The 21,289-nt window shown below is 39.7% G+C and overlaps 1 protein-coding gene across 1 annotated transcript in view; it reads right to left on the bottom strand.

Moving 5' to 3' along the window:
* MBOAT2 (membrane bound glycerophospholipid O-acyltransferase 2) overlaps positions 1 to 21,289 on the bottom strand; it is a 219,634-nt gene that overhangs the window by 152,448 nt on the left and 45,897 nt on the right. The window contains exon 3 of the mRNA XM_074947686.1: positions 20,745 to 20,822. Within this exon, the coding sequence (XP_074803787.1) occupies positions 20,745 to 20,822 (78 nt within the window). The remainder of the gene's footprint in view (positions 1 to 20,744; positions 20,823 to 21,289) is intronic.

The raw sequence follows: 21,289 nt of genomic DNA, 5'->3' as shown, positions 1-21,289 counted from the left end.
TTTTTCATTTTTACCATCTGCTGGCTAAAGCAATCACCATCTTAATTTAAATACCCAAGGCTTATGGAGTTAATTTATTTGTATGTATGCTGGTAGGTGGTTACTGTAAGTTTAATTGTAAGGCTTGCAGAACTTTATGTTTTTCTTGATTTGATATGGAAAAAAGGTCATGTAAAGGGATCCTTTGATATTTTCTAGATTTTATAAAATGACAAAAATTTGTTCAGTACTCTAAGGATTGTGTGCTGAATCCAAAGCTTTTCTATCAAAGGTAAAATGCTGGGCCTATTGAAGTCAAAGGCAAAATTCTTACTGATTTCAATGGAGTCAGGATTTCACCCAAGATTTTTTAGGGGTAAATTTTTGTTTATTATTATATTGGGGAAAAAAATGGGATATTGTAACAATATTCCCAAAAACAAAACCTGTTGATAAAAGTGTTTTAGTATTCAGTACCCAATCTATGTCACACTAAAAAGGTTCAGTTAACCTAGAGAGATGTTAAATATAAATATTTCAATATTTTGTCCTTTGCAAATTTTCTGTGCAGAGTGCTTTATTATATGATTTATATAAATTTATAAATATATAATTTATTATTAGTGTCTAGATTTTATTGTCTGTGGGGCTGGTGATACAACTTAATAACGGTTCAAAGAGATTTACAAAGTCATCCAATTTTCTTCTTGGAGGAATAAAGTACCTCCTCCTAGAACAGGAGCTCTCGTACTCATAGGTGCTGGAACTAGGTGCTGGTGGTGCTGCCACAGCCCCTGGCTTGAAGTAGTAACAACCACCAAAATACATGGATCTGGCCTTCAGCACCCCTGCTATAAAAATTGTTCAGCACCACTGCTCATACTTATTGTAATGTAGATCCCACCTTAACAGAATGAATGGCTCATGAACCACCTCGGCTTCTATCCATGATTGTGAATGGGAACAGCAATAGTCTGCACAATTATAACATCCATCTGGTAACCACAACAATATCAGGAAGATATTCTACACATATTTAGCTGCCTTTTAATTAGTTGCGATTCTGGGAAAGTGCAAATTAATTTTCCACGCAACTGAAGAACATTGCTCCTGAGAGAAAATCTGGAGTCTGCAGAATTAGTGGTGCACTAGGGTTTGATTTGTACACATGTGTGTGTGTGGTGCAACTTAGAACTAGAATTTTGAAAGTTTAACCTTAAAATAATTATTAAATACAGTTTTCAAAACACAGCTTGATTAATTTAAAGTCACAGGAAATTCTAAATGAAGGGCACAACACCACCCTTAGTATAGAATATCAAGGCAAGGTACTTGCCACACACAACATAAAGCAACATATATATCTGAGAATCCTGCCATTCCTAAGGACAACACATAGAAGATAAAGATGGACAGCAACAGGATGAGTTGATTTTTTTTTGTTTTAGTAGTTTAATGTCAGACAATTAATACACATTTAAAATTAAATATATTCTACATCTAAATACACTATTCTCTGCAAACCAGCAGCTTAGACACAAAATGAGATTTACGCACATAGAGTCCCCTACTCTCCAGCCAGATATTTTGTGTGCAACACACACAACAGTCGCAGAAAGTAGTTATAGTTCCCATTCAGCCGCTTTACTACAGAAACTGAAATGATGCCTCCTGATGACCAACTCAGTAAGTCAAACGAAGCTTGTCTCAACTAAAAGTTACTCTACAAAAGAATATAAAAAGTGTTTAACACCCACTTAGCAAATATTAGCTGACACTGTCAAACTCAAACAAAGTCAAGTCTTTTAATCAAAACAGTAAGTGTATTACCCCCACCATTCCTAACAGTAGCACTGATTTAGTTCATTCACAGTGGTGTACGACCAGAATTTTTAATCAAATCTTATTAGCAGTACTACTATGCCATAAGGATGCTGAAGAGGAATAAAAGTTTTATTGAATTCTCCTAGGTGCAACTTATGCTGCCACTTCATTTTGTAGGGTGTCTGATTTATTTGACAGCAATAGTTTGTTGAAGTAATAAAGCATGCAACAGTGATACCATGACTCAGAGCTCATTTGCTTGCAGTCAAGTTGTTTGGCAACATGACAGGAGAAGTAATGTGCCTTGCTGAAGTATCAGTGGATGTTCTGGCTTTCAAGGATTACTGAATAAACAGTGTCCAGAAAACATGACTTTTCTCTTCTAAAGTTGCTTGCAGTTTTCTCTTGCTTGATTAAAAGCACAGCTTTATTGATCCAGACACAGAAGCAAAATGAGGACAGACACATGGATGGATTTTAAGCAGCAGGCTGCAATTTTTATTAAATTGGGGGTTACAAGGCATCTTCTACCATATAACCCGTGATTCAGAGTAGGTTCTCCTCAGCCTGCTCCCCAACCCAAGGACTCGGCTCAATGAGTCCTACCACCATCACTACCCTATGAAGGGGACAGAGGGTGCAGAAAGGTGGTAACCTCAGCCTGCAAGGGCCACCAGCTCTTACCCTACCCCACAAGCCCAAGGCCCATCACCAAAATCCCAGATCTTCTGCCTCTGTTGGAATGGAACCAAAAGAGGCTCCATACCACCCCAACTCCAGGCTAAATTCTTTGAGCTGGGTAATGCTGGCCAATCAGCACCCCTCACCCTATCTGGCCAATGGATGCCGGATACTCCAATACGATGGGGGTGAGGAGTGGGGAGAGGAGAGAAGCTATCTGGTGTCCCTCAGAGAGGATCTCCCTCCCTCCTGCTGGGGCTGTCCCCTTTCAGCACCAGGCCCTGTTGAGGCCGGTTGGTCGCATTTCTGGGTACTGTGCCAAAAGAAGTACTGTGAAGATGATGCACCAAAGACTAAAGAGTGATATGCACTCAGTACAGTAGATCAGATGGATTTCAGTACAGCCACTTTTCATTGCCACTTTTCATTTCATTCCAAAAAGTGTTTCTGTTCATGGAGGAACACAGTCTAAATACACATACAAGTTGAGCACTATTTAAAATTTCTGAAAAGGTAGGAAGAAAACTACCTGCTTAGAGTTTAGAGAACTACGAAAACCCATTTTAAGTTAACATTTTAAATACCTTTAATTTACACCCACATCATAAAAAGAAATCTAGTAACTGTCACTTGCATTCTCTCAAGGATGCCTATAGGATATTATACTGTATTTCTGGATTTTGCCTGCAATGTTATGAAGATGAGTATCCTTCTGGGGATTACTTGGCTTGAATGGTATCAATTTAAGGTTAAGAAAGAGAGGAAACACCTAACAAATTTAGAGTATTTTAGAAGATACAACAACCAAAATTCATTCCAGCCACATGAAAATGAATAGAAAAAGGAACTATAAATATAAAACCAAATATAAATAGCGATATAGACACTTAAAATATAAGAGCTGGGAACAAAAAGGCCAATTTTACAAGAATGCATAGAAAAACAGATGAAATTATTGCGAAATAGAAGAAAGTTTCAACCAATAAGGATTTTTTTCCATATATTTTTGAACACATGAAAAAAAATATCTATTTAACCACTGAAAATTGAGAGCAGAGTGATTTTATACCAGTGGATAAGGAAATCAAGTTGTTCCACTACTTTATTCCTGTCATTATGGAGAAATGGGGCAGATATCCAAGTCAGTTCAATTTCACAAGAATGATAACTAAGTGCCACAGATAACAAATGGCTACATGCATTTAATTTAAACAGTGTGATCCTGTGGTCAAAAGAGCTAATGTGATCCTGGGATGCATAAACACAGGAATCTCAAGAGGTTATTTCATCTCTATTTGACACTGGTGCGACTATTGCTGGAATACTGTGTCCAGTTTTGGAGACCACAATTCAAGGAGAATGCTGATAAACTGGGGACAGTTCAGAGAAGAGCCATGAGAATGATTAAATGGTTAGAAAACATGCCTTACAGTAATGGACTCAAAGAACTCCATCTATTTAGCTTAACAAAAAGGAGAAGAATAAAGGGGGTCCTGGTCACAGTCTGCAAGCACCTACATGTGGAATAAATTTTTAATAATGGGCTCTTGCAACTAGCAAAGAAAGATATAACATGATCCAATGGCTGGAAATTGAAGCAAGACAAATTCAGACTGAAAAGAGGGCATAAATTTAACAGTGAGAGTAATTAACCATTGGCGCAATTTACCAAGGGTCATAGTGGACTCTCCATCACTGACAATGTTTACATCAAGACAGGATATTCTTCTAAAAGATCTGTTCTAGGAATTATTTTGGGGAAGTTCTATGGCCTGTGTTATACAGGAGGTCAGACTAGATGATCACTTCTGGCCTTGGAATCTGTGAATCTATACAAAGCACCAAGTCCAATCACCAGAATACAGTCAGAAGAGTTAAAGGAAGTGAACAAAGTGGCTGAAACCTGTAACAGATATTTCTGATACCTCACTTGTTTCAAGAGAAATTACTGAAGATTATCAGGAAACTACTGCACAGCTATTTACTGGATCATGTGCTTTATTTCATATCAAGACCACCTGTGTATTCACATGATTATTCACGTGCAGGGTACAGGGGAGCTCTGCCTGTTGCTAGGGAGCACTTCCATTCACAACAGAAGGAGTAAACAGGGGAGTCTGGTAGAATTATATGATGCAAAAGATAATAAAGATATAGAAAAAAGAGAAGTCAAACAGTTGGGTATATAAATAAACCCCAGAGACAGATTTATTTCTAGAGACTAGGAGATTGAAAACAATGAACAAGTAGCAACTGGACCAAAATGAATTTTAGAGGTAGGCCTTTGGAACAGAAAGGTCCTAAAATGTCTTATGCCTTTGAAAGGGAGATGTACTTTATATTACATAGGAATATGCAGGAAGCTAACATTTCTACAAGGATTGTATTTACACGGCACCATAGATATGCATGACACTTTGCAATAGAACATGAAATGTCCCTATCCTGTTCATCATACAGATCAAGATAGAAATGGCTTAGAGAGATAACAGTCACAGGGGAGAACAAAGATGGATGAAGGTCACAAAATACTTAGCTGTATGCATAATATATGAAACATGCTACTTGTTTTAAAATTTGTGCAGGAGTGGGGGGGGTCAGTGTTGAAAGTTAAATTGTAAGTCGGTTTTAAGGAGTGATTTGATTGAAACTAGGTGCAAAGGTTTAAAAGAGTAGACACACTCATTTCTCCTATCTTGTAACAAGTCACAACCAAATATCCTGAGAGAACCTGCTTCAATATAGAAATAAAACCCCCTCTGACCACACACCTCTATTGTCACTTCCCACTGGAATCCATACCAGGTATCATCAAACAACTACAACCCATACCTGATTGGGACCCCATCCTGAAATAAGTCTTTCCTGAACCCCCTTTTCTGGCCTTCAAACAACCCCCAACCTCACCAAGCTCAGCTAGAAAGGGTTAAAAATACCGCAAAATAAATAACCCTCAAAAGACATGTGGGGAGATGATGTTTGTGTTCTTGTGTATTTACATATATATGAGTAGGGTCAACAATGTAATCAACAGTCCCTGTCTATGCTGTATTCTGATAATTCAGAGGTCAAAAGAAGATCCTAGTATTCAAATGAATTGTAAACATGGGATGTCTCGGTATTCATCTCTCTTTGAAATGTACTGTGAATGGTGGAGGAAAAAGCAAATGGCCTATTGTTAATTCGTATAGCTAAGTACCAGTGATGGACCTCCTTCAAAGTCATCCTAATTACCTTTTGTTTCCCAGGAAAATCCCAACTTGTCAAAAGACATGAAATTGTATAAAAGATCCTTGGGTCCTGATTCCATCATCTCAGATCTGCTTAGACTTTATCAGGGGAAGTTTGAGTCACAAGTATGAGGTCCCAGTTACGCTGCTACATCCTGAATATGAGATTTGGGCATTGGACTATGATCTATGAACTGAATGCTAAAGGAACTCTTTGCAACTACAAAGCTCACCATCTCTGCTGTGAATTTGAACCTCAGTGAACTGAACTCATGTCTGTATGTATATTGATCTTTTAACCATACTCTCTCTCCCTCTCGTTTTTTAATAAATTTTAGTTTAGTTAATAAGAATAGGCTGTCGTGTGTATTTGGGTAAGATCTGAAACCTTTGTTTCTGATCCTTTGGGACTGGTAGAACCTTTTCTTTTATACGATGAAATAAGATTTACAAAAATTTTCATCATATTTGACGTGGGTACCGGGATGGAGGCCTGAGGCTGGATCACTTTAAGGGAACTGTGTTGTTTGGACTTCTGAGTAACCAGTAAGGTATTAAAGAAGCTGTTTTATGCTGGCTTGGTGAATCTAAGTATTGGAATATCCACCAGTTTTGGGGGGGGTTTGGCTGCCCCATTCTTTGCAGTTCACCCTGAGTGACCACAGCTGGCCCCAACTAGGACCCCGGTCACAGTGGTGTAGTCATGCTTGGATACACATTACCACAGGTTAATTGGGCTTTTGGATCAGAACCACGTGCTTGTCAAAATTTAATTTTGATATTGGAGAGTTTAAGGGTTAAAAATCAGTTACAGTGAGTGACTCATGATCAAGATCCTGACAGAAAAAGCCTGGAAGAATTGTGCTTACAGAGGTGGTTGTATTTTAAGCAAAAGGCCCCAGAGCAGGAACTGAAAAATCTGTTAATTGCCAGTGATAAGGAAGCAGACCCAGCGAAAATGCTTGCAGTGAGAAACCAGCAGCTAGAACTTGAACAAAAGCAAAAAATTGCTGATATGGAAGGAGAAGCAGCTGACAGAGAACACCTGTGTTTTGAACAAGAACAAAAAATGGCATATATTTGATTGCAGGAACTAGAAACTAAGGCAAAACCGGACAGACTTAAGCTCCAACTCAGAAGAATAAAGGAATAACAGGAACTGTACCATTCTGAAAAACCAGTTCCTCACAACAGCAAAGATGGGGGTAGAATCTATCCAGTTTGTAACAATGTTGGTATGTTGTTTGACTCTAAGCAGTTGCCTGTGTGTAACCAAATTTACCCCAACACTGCCACCTTTTAAGCAAATACTTTTACTGTGAGCTCAGGTGAAGGTAACCCCATAACTTGTGCAGAGAATGTAAAAGTCAATGGTAAAAGCTGTTTAGGGCAAATTACAGCTTCTAACATCAGTCTTGTTAAAACAGATTTTGTCAAAGAGGAAGATTATTTACCAAATCAGAGTGTGAATATTGTAATCCTTTGAGTTTACTGTAAGTGTGCATTTAGCCAGAATCCCTCTTGAATGGAATGGTGTTTAACATGAAGTTATAGCTGGTACAAGGAAGTTATCACCTAAGGATCTTTTGATTGGGGATGATATTAAAATTTTGTTCAGTCAAGTTGATGACATAAACCAGTCACAGGAAAGAAATAATCCTGAACCTGTGTCTACTAGGAACAAGGATTTGCCTGTGGAGGGTTTCTCCAAATGTTTGTATGAGGAAGATAGCTCTTTATCTGTGCAAAGAAGCAATGCATATGTGGAAAAAATTCCTAATTGTCTGTCTGGTATCTCAGAAGTGAATCTGGCAATAGATAAGGCTCAGAAAGATGTTTCTCTACAGCAAATTAAAATTGGTGATCAGGTTAAAGCCCTAATTGATGAAGAAAAGGGTAAATTTTTTACGGGTGATGGAATGTTGGCTAGTAAAGCTTGGGAAAGTAAGCCTGACCCAGGTAAAAGTGACGTGCTTAAAGTAGCTCATCGTAAGAAGACACTCTTTGTGGAAAACAGCAGCTTATCTGTTAAGGGAGGGGAAGGCAAGGAAAGTTTAGATGACCATAGGCAGCCTTCTGAGCTGATGGCCTTGTCTAATCAGAAGTTTGGGAAGGCAAGGTTAGTGGAACATGAGTATCCCTACACCTTACCTGTTACCAGTGTGGAGAACTGGGACAGTGAAGGATATGTTCCTGTGTCTGTTAGGGATAATGACTAGCCTGTGAAGGGAGGTATCCCAATCTTCAAGCAATTGTCAATGAACAGCCATGTGTGCAGGGACAAAGGAAGGATATCACAAGCTGTTTCTCTGTTAAAGGGGAATGTTTCTCCAGCTCTTTTCTGCCTAAAGCAGACAGAAAAAGCCTGTCAGCCTATGATGGTTTAAAAATTTTCGATTGATCCAGAGTTGATTCTGGATACAACTAAAGCACAGGAAGGAAGTGGTCCTGAATTTGTGTCTGCTAGGGATGATGACATTGTAACTAGGTTATATCCAGTTAATGTCATAAATAGCTCCCAGAGACCAAGCGATCCTGGTGCTTCTATTTGGCCTGTTTCTAGTATGTTGCTGGGTAAAGATATGACAACCTTGTCTGATCAGGGTGATATCGTAGCCAGGGCACAAGGAAAGCATGAAGGTGATCTGACTCTGTTACCCACTGACAGTGTGGAAACTTGTAACAAGGAAGAGAATGCTTCTAATTTTGTGAATTTTGATCTTTTAACCATACTCTCTCTCCCTCTCGTTTTTTAATAAATTTTAGTTTAGTTAATAAGAATGGGCTGTCGTGTGTATTTGGGTAAGATCTGAAACCTTTGTTTCCGATCCTTTGGGACTAGTAGAACCTTTTCTTTTATATGATGAAATAAGATTTACAAAAATTTTCATCATATCTGTCATGAGTACTTGGATGGAAGCCTGACGCTGGATCACGTTAAGGGAACTGTGTTGTTTGGACTTCTGAGTAACCAGTAAGGTATTAAAGAAGCTGTTTTATGCTGGCTTGGTGAATTTAAGTATTGGAATATCCACCAGCTTTTGGGGGGTTTGGCTGCCCCATTCTTTGAAGTTTACCCAAATTGAGTGACCACAGCTGGCCCCCACTAGGACCCTGGTCACATCAGCATCAGAAGCAAGCTCCCTGCAGACCAGGACACACCAACACAAAGTGGCACCAATCTTGCTAGAACAACAGATGAAAAACCTGCAGCTATATCTCCACTGCTACAATGACCCCCTCCCCACCCCCACACCATACTTTTCAAGATCCCTCATCCTACACATCCCTATCACAACATGGGGTGTACCTCATCCAGTGTACTACATGCCCCAGTAGCAACTATTTGGGTGAAACCAGTCAATCACTATGCTCTTGAATGAACTCCCACAAGAAAATGATAAACAAAAACACCACATCATCTGTGGGTGAACACTTTTCATAAAGCAATCACTCTATATGTGACCTATCAGTCCTCATCCTCAAAGGAAACCTGTACAACACTTTCAAAACACACCTGGGAGCTTAAATTCATAACTTTGCTAGACACTAAAATCATGGACTGAATAGACACTTATGGTTCAATACAACAACCCCAAGACATGCTTCCGCCTCCTTCCTTCCTTTCCTCCCTATGACTAGGGCCACTTCATCTTGAATGGTCCTCTGAAATATGTGTTAACTACTTATGCAAAACAATCTGTTCCCACTTGTATTTAGCTGTGATACTTTAAGACATTGCCTACACTACAACTTATTTCAGTTTAACTTACATTGCTCAGGGGTGTAAATAATTCACACCCTGAGTGACTTAAGTTATACCGACCTACACGCCAGTGTCAAAAGTGCTATGTCAGCAGGAGAGCTGCTCCTGCCAACACAGATAACGCCTCTCATGGGAGGTGGAGTAATTACACCAAAGTAGATAACCAACTCTCCTGTCGCCTATAGGGCATCTGCACCACAAGTGCTACACTGGGGCAGCTGCACCACTATAAGTAGTGTAGTGTGGATGCAGCCTAAGTTTTCCAGACCTGAAGAAGAGCTCTGTGTAATCTCAAAAGCTTGTCTCTCTCACCAACAGAAGTTGGTCCAATAAAAGATATTACTATACCCATCTTGTCTCTCTTGTAACAAGGTAGTAAGGAAAGCAATATTATTTTCAAGAGATAAGTTTCAAGCCAGCAAATGTTCTGGTGACAACTGGAGAGATTTTAGGTGTACTTGCATCAATCTGGGTTGATTTCTTTCTGACTTTTCCAGGTATCTTGTAAGAAAATAGCCTAAAAACACCAAACTACCAAAAGAATTGTCCATTTGTTGGAATCCTCTGAGTCCCATCCGCCCTCATTATTATGTGACCTACCCCTAGCAAAATTTTTCACAGGCTGCCAACTAACCATTTGTAGACTGGGGGGAAAAAAACAAACAAAAACAAAGAAACAAAACCAGAGGAATAAGCTGGTGGAGAAAAAGCCAGGGGGAAGAGAGAAAGGATCTGCAAAAAGGAGAAGGCAAGAGGCTGAGGAACTGACAAGAGGGGAAACTGGATAGATAGAACAGAGAGATAAAGGAGAGATAACTGAGTGTGGAGAAAGTAGGATAGAATTGGGGGGAAAGGTAACAGTAAGGGAAAACATTTAAAATGGAAATACAAATCCATAACAGTTGAATTATGACTTGTTAGGGTTAAGAAGTTTAAAAATTTAGGTTTCAGAGTAGCAGTCGTGTCAGTCTGTAGCCACAAAAAGAAAAGGAGTACTCTTGGCACCTTAGCGACTATCAAATTTATTTGAGCATAAGCTCTCAGAGCTACAGCTCACTTCATCGGATGCATGCAGTGGAAAATACAGTAGGGAGATTTTATATACACAGAAAACATGAAACTGTGTTACCATACACATTGTAACAAGAGTGATCCGGTAAGGTGAGCTATTACCAGCAGGAGAGAAAAAAAAACTTTTGTAGTGATAATCAAGGTGGACCATTTCCAGCAGTTGACAAGAACCTGTACAAAAAGGTTTTTTTTTTCTCTCCTGCTGGTAATAGCTCACCTTACCATACACATTGTAATGAGAGTGATGGGGTAACACCCATTGTTTCATGTTCTCTGTGTATATAGAATCTCCCTACTGTATTTTCCACTGCATGCATCCGATGAAATGAGCTGTAGCTCACGAAAGCTTATGCTCAAATAAATTTGTTAGTCTCTAAGGTGCCAAGAGTACTCCTTTTCTTTTTAAAAATTTAGCTGGACTGAATCTGCAGCTCATCAGAATATTTCCTATAGTTGAGTCAATCAATAAGCATTTCACTTTTGCCACACACCCACACTATACTTACAACTACTGACTTATCACAAATATAAAGAACAGAGTTGCAACCCTTATTTACTCAAGAACATTTACATGTATGACTAGTGTATTTATTTAGCCAACCATGTGGGGACTGAAAGTTTAATACCTCTACTCACACACCTAACTCTTCTTTTCAAAATGTATGCAACTCAAAAGCTGAGGCTGATACTTGTCCTTAACTCATGCCATTGGGCAGGTATATGAGAGAGCACAATATTTTAAGATAAAGATGGAGAGTCAGCCTTAGCTTTGAGAAATATTTTGAAAACTGACAGACAGGTCTGCTGAAATGATGACAGCGAGATAAAAGAATCTACTTAACTAGGGCAGTGCAGTTTAATAAGGGAATGCTTTCAACATTATAACAAACATCACTTATGTATAAAACAAGTAACATCCAAGATTACTTTAATTGAAAGATCAAAGACGGTATATTTTCCATATTTCTAGTATGTGTAGTTTACAACAGTTGTGTGCAATCAGTTTCTTCTGTTTGTGCAGGTAGTTTACCTAGCAACACAGAGAAATATCAATTTAAAATAGGAAACTATGAAAGATACACAAAAACTAGCGAGGGGACTCAGAAGTAGCTGTAGCAGCTGAAACTACTACTTCCTCCTTTTTTAAAATTGATTCAGCTTCTAAACTGATTGTGTCATTTTAATATACCACATACGTATAACTGGGAGGGAGGGGGACATTAAAGAGACATCTTTGGACATCCCACTAGAGCATCCCACTCTTTCTTCAGCCAGGGTGTGTTGAAAGAGCAAAAGGATTACCTGTTTGTTCTTCAAGATTTCTTTATCTAAAACACCTCACCGCTGTTAGTTAAAAGCCTTCCCAGGGGAGAATAGGATTGTTGTCATTAGCCTTCCCCCACAGGAACTCCTGCTGAGCCACTAACTCTTGATAATTAACTGCATGCAGACAGATTAAATGGCTCCATTCTGCTGCAATCCTGACAATTTTTTTGGCAGAGGCAGAAAACCTCTCACAGACATTCTATTTTGAGCTTTTCTTCTGAAACTCATTAGTTGATGTCTCAGGTCCTTGGAGGCATGATTCCCCGCCATTGCACCTTCTTAGATAGCAGAAAGTCCCTGGAATGTAACACTTTCCCTCCTTCCACTGGCCACAAGCCCAAAGGCATTTCCATAGCTAGTTCCAGCTGAACCTCAGAGCCTTTCTAATCAGTAATACATAAGAACAAAGTTTCTGTTTGTTGGATGAGTAGAGATGGGAAAAGTGAGTACAGCTACTCATTCCTATGAAAACTCTCCTCCACTCTTCTTCCCTTTGTCCTTCTCTTGCCCCGCTTTCCCATCACAAGATCTGTCTTGCCAACCCCCAGCCCTGGTTCACTGCTAGCATTAGCTTCCTCTCATGCTGCCGAGCTTCTTCGGCAGATATCCCATGACTAGACTGACTTCCTCCACTACAAATTTATCATCTTCCTAGCTAACAACTCCATTTCTCTAAATTAGTTGAATCTTACACCCACCTTTGACTCACTCCTTAAACCCTCTTCTACCTTCTGACTCCACTTTTCTCCCCACACAGGACCACCCCAAATTCTTCCAAGAGAACATTGACAAAATATGGTGCGACCTTCTCCCTCCCCTCAGTGTCCCTTCCCTTCCGACAACTCTCTAGGTCTCCTTCTCCCCTGTCACAGACACAAAGTCTCATCTTCTTTCCACCTGTAACCCTCCACTTACCCCAGTGACCCCATCTCATCTCCTGATGTCTCTCGTGTTCACTCCCATTCCCTACCTTCTCCTTAACCTCTCTTCCCTCACAAGTATGCTCTAGTCCAGTGGTTCTCAAACTAGGGCCACTGCTTGTTCAGGGAAAGCCCCTGGCGAGCCGGGCCGGTTTGTGTACCTGCCGCGTCCACGGGTTCGGCCGATCATGGCTCCCACTGGCCACGGTTTGCCGCTCCAGGCCAACAGAGGCTGCGGGAAGGGCGGCCAGCACATCCCTTGGCCCGTGCCGCTTCCCACAGCCCCCATTGGCCTGGAGCGTCGAACCATGGCCAGTGGGAGCCGCGATCAGCTGAACCCGTGGACGCAGCAGGTACACAAACCGGCCCGGCCCGCTAGGGGCTTTCCCTGAACAAGTGGTGGCCCTAGTTTGAGAACCACTGCTCTAGTCTCTCTCATCTTAAAAAACCTATAGTTGACCCCACTTGCCTTTCAGCTACCACCTCATCTCCCTTTCATCTCTACACTCCTTGAACATGCTGTTTACAATCCCTGTGCAGAGTTCCTCTCCTCCAGTTCCATTCCAGACCCCCTCCAATCTAGCTTTTCCCTGCTTGCACCCCACTGAAGCCCCTCTCACCAAGGTCTCTAATGACCTCTATGACACTGCACCCCATATTCTTCACAGTGATATTATTAGGATTATGACATAATTATGATTTATTTAAAAAAATAAGTCAATTGAGATGTCATTGGAAAAGTTATGATTTGCTGAATAAGATTATCCTATTTGTATGCATGTATCATTTTTGTACAGAAAGTTATGAATATTGACTATGTATCTGTATTTCAAATACAGTTACACCCATAGACGCCCATTAGACAAAATGCTTTCAATGTAGATAGTGGGTGGGGAAGAGCCTATTCGGGGCAACGGGCCATTAGGTAAAAACAATAGGCCTTAGGAAAAGCTTATTTCCCAGCTGGTGTGCCTTCCTGAGAACACTCCAAACAGTCTCTGAGTAATAGCTGCTATAACTCTACAAGGACATGTGATCAGACCACATGATGCTGGACTCCATCTTGGGATGTCAGTATTTTTCCACCGACTAATCTGGAAACCGAGCTTTGAAACAAACGGTTCCCGCCATATGCAAAAGTTATATAAGGCAGGGAGTGACATAATCTGGTGTTCTTCATTCCCCACACAAGCGGGCTCCTGGAAACACCTGAGGAACAAAGACTGAACGGGGGGGAAGTGCTAAGGAATTTCTAGCCTGTGAATGAAACACATGGGGATTCCAAGCAGTAAAGCAAGTGCAGCTTGCCCCTTAAGAATCTGCAGCCTGCTTATATCATCTCTTAGGGTGAGAATCTGTTATTCATATCCCATCTATTTAGTATATTAATACTTAGTTTGCGTTTTTTGTTTATTTGCTAGTTAATCTGCTATCTGTTTGCTATCACTTAGAATCACTTACAATCTATCTTTTGTAGTTAATAAACTTGGTTTTTCCTTTATTTAAGCAGTGAGTTGGAGCGAAGTGTGTGGGAATCATAACTCGGGGGTAAAGACTGTTGCATTTTCCTCTCCACATTGAGGGAGGGGGCAAATTTTATGAGCTTACGCTGTACAGTTCCCTGTGCAGTGGAAGATTATATAATTTTCGGTTTATACTCCAGAAGGGATGTGTACCTGGGGAGCTGAGAGTAGCCTTAGCTGTAGCCTTCCGATGCAAGGGCTGGTCAGAAAGTCTCCATGTAACTGAAGCTGGGGGTGTCCCTACCTGCATATATGCTGGTAAAAGTGAAAGCTAGAGGACTTTGCAGCTTGTCTCAGCAGCACAGTTTGAGAGGGAGCCCAGCGTGGTAGGTCAGGGGCTCAGTGGTGCCCCAGTTCCAGGTGGTTCCCCGGGAGGGGAACCCGTCATAACCTCTTTCTAGCCAAAGCTCAGAACCAGTACTCCATCCTCATCCTCTGTGACCTGTCAGCTGCTCTTCTTGAAATCTTGTCCTCCCTTGGCTTCAATGACTGTCTTCTGGTTTTCCTCCCATCTCTCTAATTGCTACTTCAGCACATCTTTTGGAAGATCTTCCTCCCCGCCCTCAACTTTTTGGGAGAAGGGATTTCTCAGAGCTATCCTGGATCCACTTTTCTTCTCCCTTTATATCTTATCTGTGGGGAACCTCATGCACAAGCACAAATTCAACTACCATCTCTATGCTGACAATTTAGAGATTTACTTCCTTACTTCTCCGAAATAAAATATAAGCCTGACTCTCAGACGCCTCCTCATGAATGTCTGGTCATCAGCTCAAGCTCAGCATGGCTAAAAACAGACGGTCTCATGTTCCTCTCTGCTCCCACTACCTCCTTTCTCTGCCACCATCAACAAAACTGCACCATCCTTCTCATCACTCAGACATGTAACCTGGATGTCATCTTCAATTCAGACCTCTCTTTCTGCCCTCATATCCAGGTTATGTTTAAATCTTACTGAATCTTTCTGTGTAACATCTCTAAGAGATGGTCTTTCTTATTCACCCACACAACTAAAAATCTTCTCCAGACTCTTATCTCAATTATTGCAACCTTCTTCTTTCCGGCCTTGACAAATGCTATCTTGCCCCACTCATGTGCATTCAGCATGCTGCTGCAAAGATCATTTTCCTAGGCCATCACTTTGACCATGTCACCTGTTTCTTCACATCTCTCCACCGGTTCCCCCTTCACTATCACATCTAATAAATAACTTGTCTTCACTTTCTACACCCTTCACAGTCTCTCAAATCACTTTTGAGATGTTGACTCCTGTTGCCAAACAGCCAAGGATACCAGCCTCCATCATCCACATGTTAAATTTTCAAAAAAGTACCCTTGTGCTTTCTCCTGTGCTCCCCTCACACTTGGAAGGAGTGCCTAGTAAACATCTGCAAAGCTACCTCATTATCCTCCTTCTAAACCCTTCTTAACTCTCTCCTTTTCCATGAAATCTGGACAGCAGCTAGACTGCTGGTATGCTAAGACCACTTCTGATCAAGTTGACCAGCATTGTGTTATTGTTTCCTTGTCCTACTCCATCTGTCTGTATCCATCAGCAGTTGCCTCTAGTATTATACTAAGTTCTTTGGGGCAGGGACAAATCTTTTTTGTTCTTCGTTTGTACAGTGCTTAGCACAATGGTCCTGGTACATGACTAGGGCTTCTAGGTGCTACAACAATACACATAAGTCCTTTTCCTAACAGAAAAATATATTTTTCATACTTTACAATCCTAAAGACTGAACTCTATATAATAGAGTCAAGTTAAAAAAACAAAAAAATTATTCAGCAATAAACACAAACATTCCCAACTGCTATACTTGCTTAGTACACTAACATAGTATTACTTTGTAGTGTATGTACTGCCACAGTAATCAGGTACTTATACTAAATTAAAAACATCAACTAGACAGAACTAACCCATGTGGAGCCTCATTTAAGAGCCCCAATTGCCAACTTCTACTGCCAGCTATTCAAGTAGAAGCAATTATGTTGTCAGGAATAAGGGATAAAGAACTAACTGACAATCAATTAGTATGTTAATAAAGAGCTTTGAAGATGAAAACATTAAGTATTAATAAACATGCACACCCACAATCCAATGATAATGCCTTGCATCATGCCCTGAAGGAACCACATATAAGATTTGGCCAGCTACAAGGGAAGTAAATTCTAAAGGCAAGAGATAGTCGTTGAGATAGTCTTGCTGTTGATCTGTTAAAGGTACACCAAGAGCGTTTATACCTTTTTAGGGGAAAATGAGATTGGCATCTGGTCAATGGTATCAAAGACTGCTGACAGATGTCAGAGGGTCATAATGACAAAAGAAAAACTTCTAAGCAGAGACCCAATTCAGTGTCAATACTTTTAAAAAAAAAAATAAATAAATAAGCAGCCATAATGTTTGAAAGAGTCCAGGTGACAGAGAAATCTGAATCTTAAAAGAGGAAGAACAGAAGGAACACTGATGCCTGTGCCAGTATGTTGCTCCAGGGAGCACCAAAATCTTGACTTGCAAATTGATCCAAATACCTGAGGGTCATAGGAGGAGGAAAATAACTGCAACTTGGGGGGGCACAGCAAGGCTATTTCAGATCTTTTTTCCAGTAAAATACAATTAACTGGTAAAAGCTCCTCCACATTTAACACAGATCAAATTTCTGATGTTTGTGGGAAAAATAATCTTGTTTTTTTAGAAAGTATCTCCATCTTCTTCCTGGCAGCCAGAGATTTATAGCCCGTGTCATCTTAGTCACGTTCCTCAGTTATCTTTGTGAGATTCCTTAGGAGCTTTATAAGGCAGTGAACTTTTCCCACCTATATATGATCACGATTTGACCCTAACTGCACAGTATCTGCTTTACACAAAAAGGTTTTGTTCTGTTTAACATGCTCTAAGAGGCCAAGATTTCTAATGCTTTTCTCCTCCTGCAGCTGTTGGGATTTTTTTTTTTTTTTTGGCATCTTATCACTTCCTTAATCAAAGCTGGGAATGTTTGCTTGGCCCATTCTATATTTCACTCCAAGTATGACTTAGGAAAAAAGAAATTTCACTCCCATCTTAGCTTTCACAGCAATTCAAATTATATTCTATCCTACAGTTAAACTTGTCTGTCATTGAGCCCATGACATTTAGTGAAATTTGTCAGTCAAATGTTCAATAAACACCTCATTTAGCTTACTAAGCGAGCTCATTCAAATTGAGGAACAAGGCTTTTGCTTATTTCAGCTTAACCTGACTTTAGGCATTAAACAATTATTTTTTTCTGTGTACTCCAAGACTTTTAAAAATCTTTCACTGACTGCAATTTTGCTCTTTGAGCTGGGTAATATAATATTCTAATGCCAAATTTTAAAAAAAAGATTACAAGAAACAAACCTAGGAAAAATATTTTTATTCTGACCTACCTACAGAAGTGTGTCCATCTAGACCACTATCTCCACTTAAAAAATTTAACAGCCCACATGTTTCACCCCACCCCACCCACACAATATCCACAATAAGAAATTGATGTTGCAGGACTCCGATTTCATTCAATACCAAGCCTATTTGTACAGATTTCTCAGGTGTTGATTGTAGCTGTACTTCTACCAGAAAAGGTGAAAAATAGGGATTTGCCAGAGGCTTCATTTGTAATCTATTTATGTAATATGATACCTCTTGCAGATGCTGCTCCAGTTCACTAACAGAATGACCATTAAAGTGAAGCATGGGAAGCAGCATTGTTGGACTGCACTGGGGAGGACCACAAGGTGTGGCTTCAACACCTGTGTTTCGCCATCCATACTGGTGTTACACTAGCATAGACAACCACCAGCAAGCAGAGGAAACAGGCTTACCCTGAGAAGATAAACTTGGACCAGTATTGAAAACAGTTGTACAACACCCAGGAGCATTTTTTTAAAATACAAGGGCATCTTATGTGCATTAAAGGCTGAAAGCATTGGTGACAGAAGCAACTCCTTTTCTCCCCTGTCGAGCATTACAGAATAAAACACAACTTCCTCTTGCAGGAAACCCCGTAACTGAACTTCCACACTCCTGAGTGTTTAAAATCTCAACCATGGTGTTTCATTAATAGTCTTTTACTTTTAGCAGAAGCATAACCATTTCAATAATTCTAGACACTAAACAAGATGTGCAAGTATGTTTCAGGTTTTAGCTTTAAATCTGTTATAGTACAGCTGTTTTAGTACACTTAAAGGCTACCTACTCTAACGTCCAAATACTGATTTCCACATGCAGACTGATGTAGTTTATTGCCCTAACACAGTGAAGGTATTCCATCGCACTGGGTCAAATTTATCCCGGTTTTAATTTACCACAACTCTGCTGATTTCAAGGGAGTTGTGCCTCCTTATGCTAGGGATGAACTTGATTCACTAGGGTGCATACAATTAAATTAAACATGGTAATTAAAATAAGAGGGTGCCGAAACAAAAATACTGATTGAATATTTTTCCTTTAATCCTTCAGCATTTGTGCTAACTAAAAGGAAGCTATGTTTCAATACTAAAATAATTTATGTTTCCATTATTTATTTCAAATTTATTCTCTTTGGGATTTATTGCAATTGATAGAGCTTTTTATGAACAAAAAATATTAAGATGAAACATTAACTGCATATTTCTTTTGTCCCTTGGCATCAGCTTTGGAAAAAAAAAGAGGATTTCATATGCAGAAATTAATATTTTTAATTAAAAGATAAAAGCTGCCCGGTGTTATCTAAATTGTAATCTAGTAAACACCTGCACCTGTCATGCAGGAGATCAAGACCGCTAAATCAAATATGGGTTTCTCCCTCCCACTACGGCAGTGGCAGTAAATGGTACAAGGTACATGTATGCAGCCCACAGTGGAAGGAAGATTCTTGTGCTGCATGACATGGCAACTGTTTTGGACACGTTATTGATTGGCTCTCCAGGGATCTCCATTCCATCCTTTTGACAATGAGTTGGGGCAAGAAACCAGAGAGCTGAACTTTGAGGAACCTTGGAGCTCTGACAGAGGAACCCCCTTCCTGTGTGGGGGTCAGGAATAAGAAGGTGTAATAGGTTAACAGGATGCCAGATTCTAAAATCTTGCAGAGAGTTTTTGCTGCTAAATCCAACTAGGTGGATTCCGTTGACTCCAACACAGGAATATAAAGTGCACGTGCAGGTGTGTGTGTGTGTGTGTGTGTGTGTGTGTGTCTGTGTGAGAGAGAGAGAGAGAGACAGACAGACCGACCCCTCTCCCTAGGGAATTGAACACTTAGACTCTCCCACTCCCTCAAAGATAATCTGGGGCAACTGAGACACATCAGCAGTACAAAACCAAAATTACATCTCCTTTCTGCTTCCCCTCCCTTGTTTGCCTGTGTTGTTTTTTTAAGTAACCTCTTCAGGGAATTAAGTCTCTTGCTATGCATTTGTATGGGCCTAGTACAATGGGGCCCTAAACTCAGTTGGGGCCTTTATCTAATGTATACAAATAATTCATTTTTAAAATATCCTTTTTTGTTTGTTTCCTTTAAAGGAAAAAAAAAAAAAACCAAAAAACCACGTAAGTGCTATTACACAGTTAGGTCTCTATTTTAGCTTTAAATTGCAGCAAAGGAGATTCAGGTTAGACACTGGCAAAACTTCCTAACTGTAAGAGTAGCTAAGCACTGAAATAAATCACTTAAGGAGGTTGTGGAATCTCTGTCACTGGAGCATCTTAAGAACAGCGTAGACAAATATCAGTCAGAGATGATATAGATAATACTTAGTACTGCCTCAGTGCAAGGGACTGGACTACATGACCTTTCAAGGTCCCTTCCAATCCTACATTTTTAATGATTCTATTATTATCAGACTAAAATTGTGTCCTAATGTGAATACCTTTTCAGGTTTCTTTTCCTTTTTTAAAACAGAGCAAACAAAAAATGATGGCATTTTAAATGAATTAATATTCACTTTCATCACACAAACCCTGTTCTCAACCCAGGATCTTTTCCTTCCATTAGTATTGAGAGCTACAAAATTGTATTAATACGGATTAATCATGTATTTGCAATCTAAGACAATTTATGATTAAGCAATGAGAAACGTATTAATAGCTATACATTGAGAATTACAATGCTGCCTTAGCATTTCTTTCTGCAGACAGTGAGATAAGTGCTTGGCATTTCAAACAGACAAAACAGACAAAAAAGGTGGTGTTTTTCCATATAAACAAGCCATCTTTAGCGTAATTCAAATACTGAAATGTTTTGATATTCTAATGCCAATAGCAACATACTAGGCACAGTTACAAGAATAAAGCGTGTCAGTAAGAGAAATATACGCAGATATAAACCTTATTTGTTCTTATAAACAGCTATACAGCAACTTTCTACATAACTGTTTATATTCTTCATTTAAATAACTTTAAATTTAAATAAAGAAACCTAATACTTACTTGTGCATATTTTCCACTCCTATTATGATCATGATATAGTAGGAAATTCCACTTTGTACAACAAAATGTAAGGCATACCTAGAAAAAATTATAATAGTCACTCCAGGCAATCATTTTCCATTACCAACAGTCTAGCACATACATATGTTTTCCTTACTTGAAATGAAAAGATAGCTAGATTTTTTAATCCATCAGTTGTTGTTACATGCTTAACAAGATCACCTTTAAATTTACTTTAAGGTAGGTAACTGAAAAGCAAAAAACCCACCAACTTTTGCCCTTTAGTATTTTCTTATAGAAGTATCTGTTTGAGTGGTTTTTGCATTCAAAATATCAGGTCCCTTATCCACGCTCTTTTACAGAGGCCCTTGACATCTTTAAATTATCTGAGCAGTTGTCTCACACAAGCCTATAACCTGAGTGGAGCTCTCCCTTATCTGAGGAAGAAGAGCATGCTGGCAGCTTGAGTTGTGAGAATTAGTCTTCGCACATCATACACAAACAGTAGAGGATGAAAGTAAAGTTCACATTTTGTAGTTCACTTG

Source organism: Natator depressus, chromosome 3, assembly GCF_965152275.1.
Source record: "Natator depressus isolate rNatDep1 chromosome 3, rNatDep2.hap1, whole genome shotgun sequence".
In the NCBI taxonomy this organism is placed as follows: Eukaryota; Metazoa; Chordata; order Testudines; family Cheloniidae; genus Natator; species Natator depressus.
The sequence above is the reverse complement of the archived record's forward strand: the minus strand, read 5'-3'. Positions and strand labels throughout refer to the sequence as shown.